Genomic DNA, 21,147 nt, shown 5'->3' with positions numbered 1-21,147 from the left:
TGGTCGGTCCCTGGGCGGCGGCGGCGGCGGCACCGGGCCGGCCGTGCTAGCGGCGGACGGTCGTGCGGCCCGGAGACGCACAGCCGGCGCGAGGGAGGCCCGACCGCGGTCGCGCGTGAGGAGACCACGCGGGCGCCGGGCGCGAGGCCGGCGTGAGGGAGCGCGGAGCAGTGGCCGCGGGCGGCCGGACCCCCTGTCCTCGCCGCCGCCGGCATGAGCCACATCCAGATCCCGCCGGGGCTCACGGAGCTGCTGCAGGGCTACACGGTGGAGGTGCTGCGGCGGCGGCCGCCCGACCTGGTCGAGTTCGCCATCGACTACTTCACCCGCGTGCGCGAGGCCCGCGGCCCGGCCGCGGCCGCAGCCCCGGCCCCGGCCCCGGCCCCGGCCCCAGCCCCGGACCCCGGCCCGCCGTCCGCCCGGCCGTCCGCCTCGCAGGAGCTCGGCCCTAGCGTCCCCGACACGGAGAGCGAGTCCGAGGAGGAAGACGATGTGGACGGTAGGCGGCGGGGGGACGGAAGCGGCCGGGCCGGCGGGCTGGGGGGGGGGCGGGCTGGGGGGCGGCTGGGCCGAGCCTTTCGGGGCTCCCCGCGCCCGGAGCGAGCGGCCGGGGTCCGCCTCCGAGGAAACGTGCGCGCCGTGGCCGCGTGGTGCGCGGGGCCCGCGTGCGCCGCCGGGAGCCCCGGCCTCCGGGCCCCTCGGGAGGCCAGGACGCCCCCACCCACCGGCCCCGGCGGGGCTCCGGGCGGGACGGGGTTCGGGAGGAATTCATTTTGTGCAAAGTTCCTGGGAAAACTTTAAGCCCCGACGAATGTGGAGCGAGAAGAGGCGCAGAACCTGCTGCCGGCGCCCACGCGGCCGTTCCGGGCAAGAATGTCCGGCGAAGCGCCCTGTGAATGCGCGGTCAGTGCGTTCAGGGGGAGGGAGGGGGAAGCATCAGCGAGGAGGGTCCTGCCGGGCTGCCCCCCGCCGCCCCCATGGATCCCGCCACCCGGCCTGCGCCCGCCCGGACCGAACCGGGACCCTTAGTCCGCGGGCGGCGCTCTACCCACTGAGCCACACCGGCCAGGGCTTTGCTAACGTGTCTCCAAAGCAAACGCCCCGCAGGCTGTGCCACCGCCGCCTCTCGGGCTCGGGGTCGCGTTTCGGACTGTGGACCCTGCGGCCGCGCCGGGGGGTGGGCTTTTGGCTGGAACGCGGATCCGCCTCGCTCAGCACCAGGTCACTCTCCATCAGACGGACGCAGGGTGGTCGGCGGGCAGCCGCTCTGCCTGGGCGGCCCCCGCACTGGCTCCGTCGGGTGCACAGCAGGTCGTCCTGCCCCTGAACAGAACGGGAGCGTTGGAGAGACGAGTTAGGGACTTGGTGCGGTCCGATCGCCCTGGAAGGGAAGCCGGGTCAGAGGGGCGTCCACGCGCGGTCCGCTGCAGGGAGGGAGGGAGTGGTCAGTGTTCCGGGCAGCTTCCCACGTGCGTTCACGCTCTTCCGTGTTCCCTTCACGTCCCTCGCCGTTTCCCACGTCTCTGCCTCGGGTTTGCCGTGTGGTCCAAGACAAGCTGTCACACCTGTTGGGCTCCGGCCTTACTGGTCTTTGAAACGGGGACAGTGGCGGCCATCTCCCGGGGATCAGCGCTCTTACAGGCTTTACTTCGGGAGTGATCCCTCGGCGGGTGTCACTGTCCTGTCTGTAGACCACCAAGTTGGAACCGGCTTTGCGACATTTTTTCTCTGGTCTCTTTTTTTAAAACTTTATTTTTAAAATTAGTGTTGACGTACCATATTATATTAGTTTTAGGTGTGCAATACAGTGATTAGACATTTATTTATATACCTTACAGAGTGATCACCCCATAAGTCTAGTCCCCTCTGACAACACACTAGAATACTAGAGGCCCATGCACCCCTCACCCCCTCAGGGTGTCTGCCTCTGCCCCTGCCCCCCGCCCCCCCAGCCACCTCCGCCTCGGCCCCCACCCCCACTGCCACCATGGCTTCATCCAGAAGGTATAACAGAAGAACATCCGGTCTAATTAGCATATTATGCTTTTATTGTAGATTATAGTGATTATTTTTCCTATTCTGTGCTTGATGTCCTATTATGTGACTATTTTTATAACTGGCATTTATACTTCTTACTCCCTTTCACCTTTTTCACCCATTTCCCCCAAACCCCTCCCATCTGGTGACCAGGAATTGTGACAGTTCTTATTTACACAAAACCGTATTTTAGAAATTAGTCCCCGATGAGTAGAATGGTATTTACAGGTTTTTGTAATGTCTTCATTCCTTGTTATTTTTGATACCTTTTTCAAAGTTGAGTTGATTTGAATTTTGGTAACCTTGTGCTTTGTTTTACTGGTATTTCAATGTTCTTGTTTATATCTCTTAAGTGGCTGTGCTGTGTATAATTATAGAAATCAGCACAAGGTGAACTTCTGTTTACAGATAATAGACTAAAGCATTGCACACCACGAGATACCTGCTTCACACTCATGAGCCAGGCTATTAGGAAAAAACAGAAAATAGCAAGTGTTGTGAGGACGTAGAGGAGTTGGAACCCTTGCTCATTGCTGGCAGGAATGTGAAATGGTCTGGCTGCTGTGGAAAACAGTTTGGCGGTTCCTCAACAAGTTAAACATAGAATTACCATACGATCAAGCAATTGTGCTGTTTTGCATATCCCCAAAGGACCCGAAAATAGGGAGTCAAACAGATACTTGTGTGCCAGTGTTCATTGGGGTGTTATTCACTATAGCCAAGGGGTAGGAACACCCCATGTCCCATCAATGAGGAATGGATAAACAACATGTGGTATAGATTTACAGTGGAATAGTATTCACCCCCAAAAAGGAATGGAATTCTCATACATACATGCTACAACACGGATGAACTTTGAAAACATCATGCCAGTGCAAATATGCCAGACACAAAAGGGCAGACATTGTGTGATTCTGCTTGAATAGGCAGATTCATAGAGAAAGTCGAAAGGCGTTTCTCGGGCTCCGGGAGCAGGTAATGGGGAGTAACTGTTTCATAGTCGCAGAGTTTCTGTTTGGATGATGAAAAAGTTCTGAAATTGGATAGGAGTGATTTTTTAAAAAATATATTTTATTGATTTTTTACAGAGAGGAAGGGAGAGAGATAGAGGGTTAGAAACATCGATGAGAGAGAAAAACATCGATCAGCTGCCTCCTGCACACCTCCCACTGGGGATGTGCCTGCAACCAAGGTACATGCCCTTGACCAGAATCGAACCCGGGACCCCTCAGTCCGCAGGCCGTCGCTCTATCCACTGAGCCAGGGAGGGCTGATCTAAGATTCTTGTTTGTTTTGTATTGTTTTGTGTCCAGTGCTTAGCAGTTAGCCTGGCCCATAGTGGATACTTAGAAACCTCTTGTTGACTGAATTGGGGGAGGAAGGACTGCGCTGACTTTGGAGACTGCTCCCACAGAGTGCACCGGGGACACGTGGAGCTGAGGGGGGACTGGTGGTCAGGGTGTTGGAAGCAGTGGAGAGGTCACGTCGGGGAGGCCAGCGTTGAAGTGGTTGGACACAGCGCTGATTCTCAGAGATGGAGGCTCCGGGGGTCGTGGTGGGCGAGGGTTATTACAGTGGGTCAGGGGGAGTGTGTGTGTGTGTGTGTGTGTGTGAGAAAGAGAGAGAGAGAGAGAGAGAGAGAGAGAGAGAGAAGGTGGCTGCAAAAGATCAGACCAGGCATGGGGAGTACATTTTGAAGACATGAAGCTGCCAGACAGTGGTTTTCTTTTTGTTAAGATAGACTCACCCTTAGTATGTTTGTTTGCTGAGGTCAGGAGCCATGGAGAGGTGGCAGCTGCTGGAACAAGGTCCTGGAATGGGTGGGTGGGTTAGGACACAGGGAAAAGGGGGGGCAGCTCAGACTCAGAAACTGAAGAGGAATGTGATTCCTTAACCGTTTGAGTCCCAAGCAGCACGATCGCGCTGCTGAGATTTTATGTCGAGAAAACATACGATTTGTTTTAGTCCCAGTGGGTATTGAAAAAACACTGTCGAAGAATCCCAAACAGCGCAACCGCGCTTTCTCTAAATGAGTACGAAAAGACCCAAACAGCGTGATAGCGCTTGTTTTATTTTATGTCGAGAAATACCAAGCAGCGCGATTGCGCTTCTTGGGACTCAAACGGTTAAATAACTTAGCAGTTATTTTACTTAGATGGTAATTTAAGATTTTATCTTTTTATGACCTTAATTCAAAGCCGTGTCTTCTACTTACTTGAGTCTAATAAATGTGAATGTTTAAGTTAAAGAAAAATTATCTCTTTGAAACTGGTAATTGATTTTTCTGGCTTATCTGTCTGTCGGCCATTTTGAATGTCATGGATATATGAAAGAGAAGCGAATGAATTTTTATTGATTTAGAGAGGGAGGAAGGCGGGGAGAGAGAGAAACATTGATGTGAGAGCAATACATGGATTGGTTACCGTCCTCACCAGCCCTGACGGGGGATTGAACCTGAAGCCTAGGGATGTGCCCTGACTGAGACTCGAACCGAGACCTTCTGGTGCACAGGATGATGCTCTAACCCCGTGCTCGGCAAACTGCGGCTCTTTGGCCCCTTGAGTGTGGCTCTTCCTAAGCCTTAGGAGCACCCTAATTAAGTTAATAACAATGTACCTACCTACATATTTTAAGTTTAAAAAATTTGGCTCTCAAAAGAAATTTCAATCGTTGTACTGTTGATATTTGGCTCTGTTGACTAATGAGTTTGCTGACCACTGCTCTAAACAAATGAGCCACACTGGCCAGGGCACAAATGCATTTTTAAAAGGTTTATAATTTAGACCTTGTGGGGGGATTTCTTTTTAAAATATGTCAACTACTACATACAAAATCTTTTATCTGGAAATGAAAAAAGCTTATTGGATCCCCTTTCAATTCTCAAAACTCTTCAGTATCTGATGAGAAATGATGAGCTATTTCTGGATGATTATATTTGGAATTTTTCATTTGCTCTTGATAAACTTTTTAGTTTCTTGAAAAAAAAATAAAGTAATGAAAAGATCATTAGTATGATGAAAAATATTGGAGGCAAGTTTAAAATAATCACTAACTTTTACATTGTGGTTTCTGGAGTTGGTATGGTATTTAAAATCAAAAGTTAAGTGATTTAGCTATCTTGGATTATTTTGTTTATGAGAATGCAGAAGATTTCTTGCTTTTTCTGTAGCTCTGCTTCTGATACTTACTGTTCAGATATTTTAAATTTGTGAAAAAGAATGATGTCCTCAGTGATCTGCTCACAAATTGCTTTCTTTTTTTTTTTTAAATATATTTTTATTGATTTTTTTACAGAGATGAAGGGAGAGGGATAGAGAGTCAGAAACATTGATGAGAAAGAAACATCGATCAGCTGCCTCCTGCACACTCCCTACTGGGGATGTGCCCGCAACCAAGGTACATGCCCTTGACCAGAATCGAACCTGGGACCTTTGAGTCCGCAGGCCGACACTCTATCCACTGAGCCAAACCGGTTAGGGCACAAATTGCTTTCAATGATAGAAAAGAGCAAGGCAGCCTCCGGTTAGAAAAGTGAGAAGTGGGCCCTTGGGTCATGCACTGCTTCTCCTGTGCCTGCGATTTTCTCTGAGAAACAGATGTCCTGTTTTCCTCACATCATGAGAGCGCTTCTGTGACTTCCGTGAGGCTCCTGGGGGGACTTGGCAGCTTCTTGGGTGTGAGAATATGGAGTTGCTGCTCTTCAGGGACACCTTTCTCCTTATGCAGCTAAAAAATGGCCTCCCTCTTTTCCTCCCTCCCTTCCTTCGCCTTCCTGCCCTTTTTGAAAGTGGCTATGAGAACGGGTTGTGTGGAAAAAATGATTTCCAAAAAGAGAAAAGGTGAGCTCTCTTTGTATAGTGGCCCTTCCTAAGGAAATATGATTACTAAAAACAAATTAGAGCCCGGCCAGCATGGCTCAGTGGTTGAGCATTGACTATGAACCAGGAGGTCAGGCCAGGGTTGCCAGCTTGATCGATCCCCGGTGTGGGGCGTGCAGGAGGGAGCCAATCAGTGATTCTTATCATTGATATTTCTATCTGTCTCTCCCTCTCCCTTCCTCTCTGAAATTAATAAAAAAATCTTTAAAAAAAACACACAAATCAGAGAACACTTATTCACAGAACATAAAAGATTCATTCACTCTAGCTTAATACAAAAACAGCTTTGCTAATGCATTTCCAGTAACCTCTGCAGGCAGTTTTTGAAATGCTCTCACTTGAAGGACCCAATGCTTTGGGGCCATCATTGCATAGTATGTGGGCAAGCACAGGTTGGCCTTATTTGCCCGTTCTGGAGGCTGTGAGGAGCTTGTGTTCATTGTCTTTGGCACTGAATAGTCTTAGTTTACAGTTCTGTCGAAGGATGAGAGGTTATTGCAAGATTAAGTATTTACTCAGTAATAACGGATCAAGACTTTCTATTCAAATAAAAAGCAACTTGAAGGAAAATAATAGGGGAAATATTTTGCTCATGAAGAGTTATTTTGTGCCCTGGCTGGTGTTCCCAGTGGTTAGAGGGTCGGCCCACACACCAAAGGGTTACAGGTTTGATTCCCTGTCAAGGGCACATACGTGGGTTGCAGGTTAGATCCTGGGCTTGGTTGGGGCTTGTGCTGGAGACAGCCAATCCGTGTGTCTCTCTCACATCGATGTTTCACTCTCTCTCTCCGCTTCCCCCCCTTCCATTTTCTCTAAAAAGCAATGGAAGGAATATCCTCAGGTGAGGATTAAACAAAAATAAAAGAGTTAGTTTGTCATAATTTTAGATGATGTAGCTCCAGGAATGAAAATAGGTGTTGGCACAGCTACTTTTTCTTGTGTAATTTTTCCTATCCGATATACTGAAAGGGTAATATGTAAATTGACCCTAATGGCAGATGACCACCCGACAGTCACTATGAGGTGCACTGACCACCTCTTGGTCCCTTTCCCTGGCTGGCAGGCTCCGATTGCCCGATGGTGAACGGGAAACCGGAGTGGATGGCAGCAGGGGGAGGGGTCGGCTGCGGGCAGCCGGGGAAGATGGCCCTGATCGCAGGCCGGACCTAGGGACTGTACCCGTGTATGAATTTTGTGCACCGGGCCTCTAGTTTAGTATAAAATTTAGTGTATGACTCTTTGGAATTAAAAAAGAAAAAGTATGGGAGTTCAGACAGAAACTGATAACTAAAACTTTTAGCTTGTATTATTTCTTTTGCATTTGAGGTTCCATTTAAGTGAATCTAAAAATAGATGGCTTGAGTTTTTCTCAGTATGAACCCTGATATCTGCCTGGGAATTTGTCAGCAATAGTTTTAAGCTATGACACCCACAAAATATTATTTGTGAAGACTGGCAAATAATGTAGAAATTTGGATATGGGGATTTTTGATGAACCAGTGGTTGGAGAACTATTATTCAGTTTGCAATGTGATAATTTGGTTTTTTGGTTTTTTGAGGCATCCATTTGTGAAGAAAAGTAAAATGGTGGTGAGAGGAGGATTGCTGCTTGCTGTAATTAGACATCATTTTGTCACCCTCTTGATGGCTCTTTGGGGGAAGAGTTTTGAGGACTTTTCTCTGGTGACTCCATCACCATTAGAAGGGCAGGTGAATTGTCTTGCCAGGTGCCCAGTACTCATCTAGTGGGCTGATTTCCTAGCTCACAAAAGAGAAGTCATATCTGGTTGGTGATGCTCCAGGGATTTTTTTCTTTCTTTAAAAATATTTTTTTAAAAATTGATTTCAGAGAGGAAGGGAGAGGGAAAGAGAGAGAATCATTGATTGGCTGCCTTCTGCACACCCTACACTGGGGCTCAAGCCCACAACTCAGGCATGTACCCTGACTGGAAATGGAACCATGACCTCCTGATTCATAGGTCGATGCTCAACCACTGAGCCATGCTATCTGGACCAGGATTTTTTTCTAGGAATCACTAGGTAATCCTCAGATTATGGTTGATTTTAATGCATACCTAATTTTTAAAATGTTGTTAGTCTAGTAGATCAATAGTATCTAAAATGCTAATAAATAAATACGGAATATAGTGCCCTTAAAATGAGTGCGCATCAGTGGTCTTGGGCATTTTTTGTTTGTTTCTTTTTGTTTTTGTAAGTTGGCTAGGGAGTTTTAACAGTTTCCTGCTTCGAAGGAAAGGGGCTGGGTTTTCTCAGAGCCTGTAAGGAATTGGCCTCATAGCAGGTCAGGTAAGACTTCCCTGAAGAGGTGACCCCAAGAGAGGTAAACACCACCTTAATTGCCCAGTTTGAAATAGTTAACTAAGCAAGGTGGTGGGGTAAGCATCCTCGGACGGACGAGACCTTGATGGGAGGGAGCTTGGCGAGAAAGCCAGTGTGACAGCAGAAACATTTCTAGAGTCGTTGGGAATTGGCAGCAGGAAGATACGTTTGGGGCTGTTGCCATCATCCAGGCAAGAAACACTGCCCTTCAGACTAGGACGACAGTGGAGATTGAGAAAGGTAGGCTGATTCAAGAAGTAAAGTGCGAGGGCGAGCAGATGGAGTTGTTAGGAAGTGGATGTGAGTAATGAGGGAAGGAGGAGTCGGGTGGACTGGCGGCATCCGCTGGCGTTCCATGTGAGCGGCCGTGCCGGATGACTTATAGACACTGTGCCATTCTGACATTTTATGATTTTGGAATCTGACAGCACCCTTATTTATAGATTGAGTGATATCCGTATTGAATATGTTGTCTTTAATAATTGTAAGGATATAGTTCTGTTTTTTGACATTTGTGGAGTAAACATTGAGCCTGTCACTAAACGGTGTACATCTCTGGAATCCATTTGTTTTCCTCCATCCACAGCCACACAGCTGGCCTCAGCCACTGCCTGCCTGCACCAGCTGCAGTCAGGGTGGTCTTTATAAAACCCGGTCTCCATGACTCCCTTGGCCCCACAGTTGACCCCCTCACAGGGAACATTCCAAGTGGCTTCAGTTCAGTTCCACCCTCTGTGGGGTGTCTCCTCCCCTCTTTCCAGTGGTCTTACAGCCGACCAGGGCGTGGAGAGGCAGAGGGCCTGCTGGTGGAGAACCGGAAGAACCACAGGGCAGGTATTCTGGCCTGGAGGGCTTGCCTGCCACTCCCCAGGACTGGGAGGGAGTCTGTTTCCTCTTTTCTTGATTAATAATTCCTCTCCCATTAAGCCTTGGTCGCTATTCTCCAGACTTCCCTTTTCTGGTTTTACAGTACATTTAAGGGAATCTTTATCACGTTCTTTAGTCTTTGTTTCTGCTCTCCTCCCCCAGATGGAGAAAGAAAAGACCTAAGTAACCAGCGCGTCCTCCTGAAGATCTCTGCCACTGGATGGTTCCGGTGCACTTGCTCACCTGTGTGCTCTCAGTCTGTGCTGTCTTGCCGCGTTGCTCATGTTCCTATCACACTCCTTTTATTTCCTGGAATGACGAGCTCACTCATCTCCCACCCTCCACGCTTAGACCTTCCTTTCTATAGACCAGGGGGCCTTCCTTCCCTCTCTGGACACTGCCCATGTGCTCAGAGCAGTGCTCTGCTCAGCGGTGGTGTCGTGTACACCACACTGTTACCATATGGTCATTCTGGGTTATTCCTCCCGCAGCTCCTAAGATCTTTGTGAGCAGGCACCATATCTGAATCCTTATTTCCCCGCTGGATAGCACAGTGCATTTTAGGCGTTGTTTTCTGCTGGAAGAGTTTTTCCTGCTTGTTACGCGAGTTGAATATTTCGTCTGACTCACATGGAGTCTGATGTGCTCTGCTTTGAGTGCTGGCAGTGGTGAAATTGGAGTAGGATGGTCTCTGTTGTAGTCTGGATTGATTCTCTGTGTGCCTTGGCGTATCTTGTTCAGCTGCAGCGGTTTCTTCTGGCCCTAGAAAAGCTTGTAGGACACGTACTGACTAAAAGTTAAATAACAAAAATAAATAAATAATACAGGTTTATCAGGCAGCATGTTTTTACCCATTTTGTTGACCTTTTTATCCACTCATTCATTCAAGCTAAATGCCTTACGTCCCTTGTTTTTAATTACATTTTCTACTGCAAGTCAACTTATTTTTTACACTTTTGGACTCTTTCACAGTAACAGGGAATTCTTTAGGAATTTAAAAAGTACTTTCGTGCCCGGCCAGTGTCGCTCAGTGGTTGAGTATGACCCATGAACCAGGAGGTCACAGTTTGATTCCCTGTCAGGGCACATGCCCAAGGAGGGGTCATGCAGGAGGCAGCCGATTGATGATTCTCTCTCATCACTGATATTTCTATCTCTCTTGCCCTCTCCTCTCCTCTCTCTGAAATCAATAAAAATATGAAAAAAATATATATAAAATCATTTTGTCTTTTTTGCATGATATATGAAAATAGTGATTTTAAGTTTGCATTTAAAAATTCTAGTTCAGTATATTGTGAAACAAATTAAGTGAATTTCAACACTTTATTTTATTATTTTTTTCTCATCTTTTTGTACGAAATTTTATTTGTATTAACACATGGTTTATTTTGAAGACTATTCATGTAGGCCGTTCAGCTAGCTCAGTTGGTTAGAGCATCATCCCAGTTCACCAAGGTCACGGGTTGGATCTCAGATCAGGGCACATACAAGAAGCAACCAATGAATGCACAAATAAATGGAACAACAAATTGATGTCTCTCTCTCTTCCCCCTCCCGCCTTCCTCTTCTAGCTTAAAAAAAAACAACACAGCGCTGGCCGGTGTGGTTCCATTGGTTGAGTGTGCATGCACTGAAAGGTTGCCAGTTCAAAGGTTGCAGGCTTGACCCTCAGTAAGAGGGCATACAGGAGACAACTGATGGATGTTTTACTCTCTTATCAATGTTTTTTTCTTCCTCTCTCTCTAAAAATCAATAAAAAATCTTTAAAACAGCAGCAACCAATGAATGCATAAATAAGTGGGAAAATAAATTGATGTTTCTCTCCACCTCTCCCTTTCTCTCTAAAATCAATCAGTAAACAAATAAGGCTGTGCATATATTTTGTTTACTTTGAATTAGTTATATAAAATATGATTTGACAGAATAAAAGTGAAATTTTATCATGTCTGTGGATTCTGTAAAGTTTTCTATAAATAAGATGATATCATTTTGCAATTTGGATTTTCAGCATTTTTAGGTGTTATATACTAAGAATATGCCTTGCATTATAGTTTTTAATTTCAGTGACTGTTATTTTTCTCTTAGATGTTCAAGTTGTTTTTTTTTTTTTTTTATATATATATTTTATTGATTTTTTACAGAGAGGAAGGGAGAGAGATAGAGAGTTAGAAACATCGATGAGAGAGAAACATCGATCAGCTGCCTCCTGCACATCTCCCACTGGGGATGTGCCCGCAACCCAGGTACATGCCCTTGACCGGAATCGAACCTGGGACCTTTCAGTCCGCAGGCCGACGCTCTATCCACTGAGCCAAACCGGTTTCGGCTCAAGTTGTTTTTTTGTTTTTTAAATCTCCTGGTTGTTTTTGGTTGTATCTTATTCCCTATGCTTTTGAGATTTTTATATTTTTAATTGTTTTAAACACGCTGTTCTGACTTTATAATAGTTTTATATCTTGATGATGTCTGCTGCTTTGTTTGAGGTGTCCTCTGCTAGCACCCATGCTGAGTTACTTCAGTGTGTGTTTTGTAATTTTAGGTTGTGTACCAATGTGGAGTGGGCTTTAATTATAGAAACCATAAGGCCTGGGATGAGAGTTTCAGCTGATGTACATTTTATTTCTTCTACTACCTGAGTGACAGGCACTTGTGTTTCAAATGATCAAAGGAACCTGTCCCATGCCCATCAAACTAGAATGCAAGCTCCATGAAATCAGGAGGCTTTTTTTTCACTCACTGATGTCTCCCAAATTGTCTACTACAGTGCATGGCACATAGTACCTGTACTTGAACTGAATTTATCATCTTTCTTTTTGACTAATCTACTGTTTCATTGAAGGAGTGGAGAGGGACTTTTCTGCCAGTAATGACTGGGGCTTTCTTTTGATTCCTTCCTCCCCCATTTGTTCCAGTAACTTGACTTTGACCCCATGCTGAGCAGAAAGATAATTCTAACCCTTTATAATAAACTAGAGGCCTGGTGCATGATGCACCAGTGGGGTCCCTCTGCTTGGCCTGAGGGATTGGACTGAAACCAACTCTCCAGCATCCCCCAGGGGGCCCCTGATTGTGAGGGCACAGGCCAGGCTGAGGGACCCTACTGGTGCACTATCGGGGCCAGAGAGAGACTCAGGAGGTTGGCCAGCCGGAGAGGGGCTGTGGGAGGGCTCCAGGGCATGTCCAGCCTGTCTTGCTCAGTCCTGATCAACCGAACCCTAGCTGCAAGCTAACCTACAGGTCAACTGTTTGCCCCCTGGTGGTCAGTGCACATCATAATGAGTGGTTGAGTGGCCTTAGCCTATCATTAGCATATTATGCTTGATTGGTTGAATGGCTGACCCGTCGAAGGGACACAGTGTATTAGGCTTTTATTATATAGGATAAGCATTTGCCTCCTTCCTGGGTCTGTTTGTCTCAGAGACCTCACATTAGTTCAGTTAGGCTCTCTAAGCTGCCTTCAATTTGTTTTTCACGAATACTCATATTTCTCATTTTTTGAAGTTGAGAAGATTTTTAAAAAAAATAAAGATAATCAGATTAAGCTTTGAAGGTTAAAAAAAAAAGAAGCTTATTAAGATGATATAGTTTAGTAGTGAGAATTTAGGTAACCATCAAACAAGGAATGACAAGTGAAAAATAGAAAAATTAGCAAAGATAAAATGTGTGGGTTTTTTGTTGTTTTTTCTTTACACTAACCACGGGCAGGAGAAAATCCACCCATAATTGAGACTGTAACTTAATGGTTAATTTATTTTTCATTTTCTTGTAATACTCATTAAGTTATTTGAAAATGAAACTTAAATGCTATTATCTAGCAGGTCTTGGGATTGTTTTTAAAGAATATTAAAGGAAACATTTAACTATTTGATGTGCTAACATTACCAATACATTTGGTAGATTTCTTATTCATTTGGTATGATATAAATTAGATGGAACATGGATGTGAGCAGAAATAAAATTGTCACCTTTAAGTACATTGAAGATATAAAGAGCCTTTTTTTGAAGAGACATATTATTCTCTATATTGTCTTTTAATTGAATTTATTGGGGGGATATTGGTTAATAAAATTATATAGGTTTCAGGGGTACAATTCTATAATACATCATCCGTATTCTTTATATTGTCTTTATATGATCATGCTGAACTGTCTGTGGTTGATTATGGAAGCGTGTGAATTGACCCAGTACTTGGTGTTGTGGTGCCTAGTTCTTTTGTCAAAGATCTTTGCAAAATGGGAGGATAAATGGGGTCATATGATATTCTGATGACTAAATGTTGTTTCTTCTTTCTTTTGCAGTTCCACCCCCTAGTAGATATGATCGGCGAGTATCAGGTATATGTTCTCTTTCAAAACATACTGCTATGTTTTAAGATAGGGTTATCTTAAATAAAAACAAACTGATCTTTTTAATAAAAAGTTAACAGCATTCAGAACATTACAAAAATTTTCTGATTCTTTCATTCTATTTTATTTTCAGTTCAAAGTATATATGTGTGTATTTTTATATTACTAGATTTAGTTAATTATTATGTCATTACTATTTTTCCATGTTCATAATTGTGGCTTCTAAAAGCGACTTTCACCGGCATTACTATTTCTGGTTTTCTAAATTATGCTGCCATTAATGTCTTGCCTACATTTCCCAGCCACTTACACCACTGTTTCCTCAGTTTTCGTGTGAGAGGGGCCTGCCCTGGCCAGAGACTGAGCGCTGCACTCGCTTTCCCTGTGTGTTGCTGTCTGGAGAGGCTTTAGGATGGCCTGCAGGGAGACACCGCACAGGCCTCCTCCAGCCACTTCCCCGGTGGACGGTGTCCATGAGCCCACTCCTTTAGGCCAGATGGACGATGTAGCTCAGATTGTTTATCTCGCACTCCCTTGATTATTAACAAAATTAGTGTTTTCCAAACATGGGAAACCCATTTTTATTTTCCAATATAGAACTAATTTGGTAATACTTTAATCTCTTACCTGTTATCGTCTAGATTATTTTTGTAATTTGAGTAAATTTCTGTCATGATTTTTAACCTTTTGAAATTATTAATGCAAAGTTTTCCACATTGGTTGTGCTATTTATTTTAGTTTTGCTATTTTTTTATGTACTCAAATTTTTTCTTATGTAACTGGTACCTTGAACTGCCTGGCATATAGCAGGCACTCAGCAAATAGTGGTTGAATATATACATCCTCTTCTTTTTTTTTTTTCATGATTGCTCCTAAGCTGAGAAGGAACCCCCCATTTTTAAAGAATATATTTTTATTGATTTCAGAGAGGAAGGGAGAGATAGAAACATCAATGATGAGAGAGAATCACTGATCAGCTGCCTCCTACACGCCCCACACTGGGGATCGAGTCCACAACCTGGGCCTGTGCCCTGACTGGGAATCCAACCATGACCTCCTGGTTCATAGGTTGACACCCAGCCATTGAGCCACACCTGCCAGGTGGGAGGATACCCCCTTTTTCATAGAGCTGATAAATATATTTTCCAAAAGCTTTTCATGTAATTAAAATGTATGGCTTCTGGATACTTCCAGCGTTCCTTTGTTTTATTTTTAGAGAAAGGGCTTTTATTAGCGAGTTAGAGTAACAGTAGAGTTGGTTTGGTTGTATATTGGGATGTTAGTGTCTCAAGCTGCACGTGTCACCTTGTTCTTGGAATGTCACTCACCTTCCACTTACCCTTTCTGTCCTGGAATCCTTTTCTTTGAGAAAAGCTACTCATTTGTCCAAAGCCTTTGGTAACATTGTGCACCAACGTCTATTGAAAGGAGACAGAAGAGTGTGTTCTTGGGTGTAGAGTTATTTACAGAGGAAGTGGAGAAGAGATTCAGGTTGGTGCAGACTGTGAGTGATTATCTCCCATTTCTGTTCATCCTTGCCCTGCATCCCTGTTTTCCAGAAAGATTAGTGATATCCCTTGGCATCTGCAGGACAGATGAGGGAGATGGAGGGCAGAGCGACATCTGCAGAGGTCACCGCGCTGTGAGCTCATGGATTGCTGCTGAGCTTCCGGTGTCCGCAGTCCTTGACCTGCAGAGACTCAGACAAACACATGTTATCATCCTCCCCCTTACATTTCACAATCTTATTGAACATCTAAGACTTTTTAATGTTACTCAAATGTTAAGTGAAAATAAAAGATTCTAAAATGATTATGCAGAAGAGAAAGCAGCCTGTAGCAATAGCTAACATACAGACTGTGCTCGGGGCAGTTTTAAGGTCTTTCTCGATGCCTGCCTTGTGTTGTTGAATATAATTCTTACATTGACACTCTAGGTACATGCCGTGATTATCCCCCGTGTACAGACAGGAAACTGGAGCAAAGCAGAGATTAGGTCGCTCGCAACAGTCGAGGTGATGCTGTGCCCAAAGGTGGCGTGGGCCCAGGTGCTTCCTCCCCGTCGCTCAGACCCTCTCGTCAGGCTTCAGGTGGACCCCTGCTTCTCAGCCTGTCCTCTGAGTGTAGCTTCCTCTGCTCCAGCTGAAGCTTAGCTCACCCTGCAGGCCTCTCCAGTGCGGCGCTGTCCTCGCCCACCTTCCTGGTAACACTCACGGGAGATGGGTCTGTGCTTCTCTGTTGCTCGTGGCTGCTTTCAAACCGTTTGCTTTCCCTCCTTCCTAAAATTCTCGGCTTCAAACCTCTCATTGTTATAGTCTACCAGCCACTATCCCTCCTTGTTTTACTAGCTGTCATCTAATAATCCCCAGACTGCCCCTTTTCTTTTTAAAAAAAATATTGTTATTGATTTCAGAGAGGAAGGGAGAGGGGAGGAGAGAGAGAAACATCAGTGATGGGAGAGAATCATGGATCGGCTGTCCCCTGCTCGCCCCACACTGGGGATCGAGCCCGCAACCCGGGCATGTGCCCTGACCAGGAATAGAATAGTGACCTCCTGGCTCATAGGTCGACGCTCAGGCACTGAGCCTCACCGGCCGGGCCCTTTTTATTTGTACATAGACAACCCTTCCACTGCCTCGCCCTTCTGGTCCTTGACCTCCTCTCTTCCAAGGATCTTGTCTTCCACCCTGTACTCCCATGGTCACTCTCTGATACGACAAACTCTTCGTCGGTGATGCCCGTCCTGTCACCTGACCTGCTGCCTTCTCAGCTCCTGCTCCAGCCCTGGCAAGTCATTGATCCGGCCTCCTTTTCACTCGTCCTCACTTCCTCTCGCCTCCCCTTACGTTCTTTGATTAGTGAATGTCACCACACCTTGGCACCCAGCCCTGAGGCAGCTCCCTGGGAGCTGGAGAACATGGCTCCTAGTTTGGCCAGTGCCTGAAGGATGCGTTCTAGTCGGGACAGTGTCTTAACACTCGCAGGGGGATGAGCTGGACTGGCTGCTCTGGCGGGAGGGGAGGAGGTAAAATAACGGTGGAAGGACAGGTGGGGGTTGGGGCTCCTGATATGATTCAAAGACTTAAGCAAAGACTAGGCGTGTGAGGACGTGTGAGCGGTGTCAGCCTGCAGGGGAGACGCCAGCTCGGGCTGTCTCCACAGTAACGGAGCGTGGAGCAGCGTAGGGTCGAGCGGTTACTGAGTGTCCCCTAGCCCAGCCCCACTATCATCCACCCTGTGCGTGGTTCTAGTATTGCCATCCCCTCTGTCATTAAAGAGTCCAAGCCGAAACCGGTTTGGCTCAGTGGATAGAGCGTCGGCCTGTGGACTGGAAGGTCCCGGGTTCGATTCCGGTCAAGGGCATGTACCTGGGTTGCGGGCACATCCCCAGTAGGAGATGTGCAGGAGGCAGCTGATCGATGTTTCTCTCTCATCGATGTTTCTAACTCTCTATCCCTCTCCCTTCCTCTCTGTAAAATATCAATAAAATATATTTTTTTAAAAAAAGAGTCCAAGGATCAGGGACATGGAGAAAAGTGAGCAAGGGGTGGACGGACCCAGTTTCGGGACCCAGTGTGCGTGACCTCACAGGTGAGCTCTCCCCTCCTGAGGCCGCCTTCCCCACAAGCACTGGGGTTGAGAAGCTGTGCCTTCCGAGTCCTAGCAGAGCAGCCTCTACATTGAGTGAACAGTTTATGAATCTCTAAAGGCAGCTTTCTATGTGAACTATCTTGGAGTTTGACATGTCAGTCTCATTCTGTTAATTTAAAAACTTCATCCAAAAAAACCCTGTTCATTTATTAAGTGTGTACTGATGCTTCGAAGCACGTTACTCGGAGATGTGCGTGTTGGGCGTCATGTCACAGGTCGGAGGGAGCGTCTGACTGGTGATGACTGGCACAGTCACTCCCTCCTGCCTGGTGGGCGCCTGTGCCAGCGCCCCGCCTCTAAGGCTCACATAGCGCAGCGTACGTAGATTCAGGGTGTCTTCTCTGTAGCCTCTCAGTGTTCAGCACTTTTTCCATCCATAGCTGTCTTGGGGTGAAATACTAAATATTGCTTAAAATAACTTAGAAACCAGTGTTATGGATTGTGTGTCTCCCTCAAAATCGTATGTTGAGGCCCAACCTCAGTGTAATTGCATTTAGGGATATGGCCTTTAAAGAGGTTGACCAAGGTGAAATGAGGCCTTAATGACGAGGCCCTGATCCAATAGGACAGGAGTCCTTGTAAGAACGGGAAGAGCCCTAGCCCGTTTGGGTCAGTGGTTAGAATGTCAGCCCACAGACTGAGGGATCCCGGGTTCAATTCCGATCAACGGCATGTACCAAGGTTGCAGGCTTGATCCCTGGCCCCGGGTTGGGGCGCATGCAGGAGGCAACCAGTCCATGTGTGTCTCTCACATTGATGTTTCTCTCTGTCTCTACTCCTCCCTTCCACTGTCTAAAAAAAAAGGCAATGGAAAAATACCCTCAGGTGAGGATTAACAAAAAAATAAAATAAGAAAGAAAAAGGAAGGAAGGAAGAAGGTCTTCACCAGGTCTTCAGTGTCTCAAGGCACTCTGTGTAGTTCTTGAGGCTGCAGTAGGGGACCATGCAGCCTCCCCCAGGGAACCTGTGCACTGAGAAAGCTTCCTGCTCTGTGAACCATAAGGACAACAGTCACATAGACACTTGGAATGGATTTCCATAGAAAATGAGAACATTAATTTGGCATCAGGACCAGGAAATAGGCTGGGTGTGAACAGAGGAAGAGGGCAAAGGGCGGGGAGTTCAGAAGAAAAGGGAAAAATCAGAACCAGTTTTGAAAAATAAAGTCAATGTTTTTCCACAAATGGAAACATTAATAATTTTATTTATTTTTTTAAATATATTTTATTGATTTTTTACAGAGAGGAAGGGAGAGAGATAGTTAGAAACATCGATGAGAGAAACATCGATCAGCTGCCTCCTGCACACCCCCAACTGGGGATGTGCCCGTAACCAAGGTACATGCCCTTGACCGGAATCGAACCCGGGACCCTTCAGTCCGCAGGCTGACGCTCCATCCACTGAGCCAAACCGGTCAGGGCAAAACATTAATAATTTTAATGAAAATAACTACTTTTGTCCAAATCATAGTATAATACCCATGTACCCATCAGCTCCACAATGAAGGGCTTGTAAAAGTCGTGAAGGAAGGAGTAACGATGGGAGTAGATTGAATGAAGGTCAATGGGAGAGAGTTGCTGAGGAAGACTTTGATGTGTTCATTGGATAAGAGGAGAGGGAGTCATGGTGAACTCCTAGTTTAGAAAGCGGGGCTGATAGTGACCACATTAAGGGTACAACCGGGGGCCTTCGGTTTAACGTGGTGTGTGGTCAGCAGCTCTCGGTGCAGCTTCCTCAGTCTCCCACCTAAATACCCGTGCCCAGGCCAAGAGTGGCCGCAGGGAGCCTAGGAACTCAGGAAGGTGTCGGCCTTAATCTGTAGGGCAGATCTGAGACAGATGCTCCCCGACTTCTCGTGTGGAAACCAAGGGCTTGGAGAACAGTAATGAGTCATTATCTCCACCCAGTTGTTCACTCTGGCTCAGCTACCCAAAGCCTGAGTCGGCAGGGGCTGGACAGCCCTCTCTGCAGAGCACCAGCCGGTGCTGTTCAGGGACCAGAATGGTGGTGTCCTCTTCTTTTCTTTGAATTACAACAAAGACCAGTGCTACAGGCAACTGGCACAAACACAGCTTACCTACACAGGAAATCAGGATGGTTTTAAATTTATCTAATATACTTAGAGCAGACTGTGACACACAGGATTTCTTTTGTCTAAAGTCATTATTATTATTTTTTTAATCCTCACCCAAGGGTATGTTTATTGAATTTAGAGAGAGAAACATCGATGGGTTACCTCCCATACGTGCCTCTACCGGAGGTCAAACCCACAACCTAGGTTTGTACCCTCACCCGGGGTCGCACCCAAAGCCTTTTTTGGTCTACTGAACAACGCTCCAACCAACCGAGCCACTCTTATTTTTTAAGTCATTTCTGTGAGTTACTTTAATTGATTCTGTTCGTAATCACTCCATATCCAAATGTTCATATTGCGTGTAGTGGACTTTGTGGTTTTCCACCCGTTTCATGCCTTACTCGCTTGTCCTCACCACCATCGGGTTTAATAGGTGGGATACAGGCTGGGGCAGACATAGGCTTACAGTTGTGAGGATGCAAAACACAGAGTTTATTCTTGTATTATTATTTATTAATTATTGTATTGTTTTCCATACAAAGAACTGTAAACCTACTTTACCCTACCCTGTATTTTATCATCTCTCTTCTGTGTGAATCTCTCAATCCCTAGAGAACTGGCTTTTCGAACCTAACAGCATACCTGGCATTAGTAGGTACTCAATACCTTCGTTAATTGAAAGAAGGGATTTAAAAAATCATGACAGCTTTAGCAAGCAGTGAGGAAAAGAAAATTGTATTCACTTCTTATTTTTCTAGTAAAAGCACACGTCTGTTTTATTCATTTTTCTCTCTTTTTCTCTCTCCAAATGTAGTTTGCGCTGAGGCCTACAACCCTGATGACGAAGAGGAGGATACAGAACCAAGGGTAAGATGCGAAACAAAAGGTATTAAGTGGGTTGTTTCCTTCCCCACTCCCTCCCATACTTCTCTGCACACCACATCTAATCATGCTGGTAATTAAATACAAATTAAAATATTAACACAATGCCTTTTTAAAATCTAACTGGTTGAAAAATATGAAAAACTAGAGGCCCAGTGCATGGATTCGTGCACTTGGGGGGGGGTCCTTCAGCCCGGCCTGCACCCTCTTGCAGTCTGGGACCCCTCGGGGGATGTCGGTCTGCCGGGCTTAGGCCCAATCCCTGGGTCCAATTCCTGCAGGGATCAGACCTAAGCCTGCAGTCAGACATCCCTCTCTCCTGGGCTCTCGCAGTCCAGGACCCCTTACTCCTTACCACCCACTTGCAGCTGTGAGCCCGGCTTCTGGCTGAGCAGCGCTCCCCCCGTGGGAGCGCACTGACTACCAGGGGGCAGCTCCTGCTTTGAGCGTCTGCCTCCTGGTGGTCAGTGTGCATAATAGTGACCTGTCATTCCGCCTTTCAGTGGATTTACATAATAGGATTTTATGATATAGGATTATATTTGGAAGGATATATTCCAAATATTATAGTGGTTATGAGGAATATATCTGGAAGGATATATTCCAAATATTATAGTGGTTATGATTGACTTTTGGGCACTTTTTTAAAAACTCACGTTTTTAAATTCTACAGTTACCAAAAACAAATATGAAGCATCACTTTTAAAAGATGTTATAAATAAAAGAAACTTTGATCTTTCAAGTATGCCTTAAAATGAATAGCCTATGAAAGATTCCTTAAGTATTTTAATAATAAAATGCTACCACTGTGTGAGTATAATAGACATGTATACTTTTAAATATTTTTATTCTGGATATTGTAATATTCCTTTTAAGATTGGAATTGCCCTGGCCAGGTAGCTCAGTTGGTTAGAGCATCGTCCTATACACCAAGGTTGCGGGTTCGATCTCTGGTCAAGGCACATACAAGAATCAGCCAATGAATGCATAAACACGTGAAACAACAAATTGATGTTTCTTTCTCTCTTCTCTCTTACTCCCTCTAAAACCAATTTTTTTAAAACGTAAATTGG

General features: G+C 45.8%; 1 protein-coding gene across 1 annotated transcript in view; it reads left to right on the top strand.

Moving 5' to 3' along the window:
• Positions 1–21,147, top strand: part of PRKAR2A (protein kinase cAMP-dependent type II regulatory subunit alpha) — a 41,766-nt gene continuing 20,619 nt past the window's right edge. The window contains exons 1-3 of the mRNA XM_070391220.1: positions 1–499; positions 13,421–13,456; positions 20,007–20,059. Coding sequence (XP_070247321.1) covers positions 214–499; positions 13,421–13,456; positions 20,007–20,059 — 375 coding nt within the window. The 5' untranslated portion in view covers positions 1–213. The remainder of the gene's footprint in view (positions 500–13,420; positions 13,457–20,006; positions 20,060–21,147) is intronic.

Source organism: Myotis yumanensis, unplaced genomic scaffold, assembly GCF_028538775.1.
Source record: "Myotis yumanensis isolate MYYU_CA2020_CCGP unplaced genomic scaffold, mMyoYum1.0.hap1 SCAF_14, whole genome shotgun sequence".
In the NCBI taxonomy this organism is placed as follows: domain Eukaryota; kingdom Metazoa; phylum Chordata; class Mammalia; order Chiroptera; family Vespertilionidae; genus Myotis; species Myotis yumanensis.
Note: the sequence above shows the minus strand (reverse complement) of the source record. Positions and strands in the feature narration are given on the sequence as shown.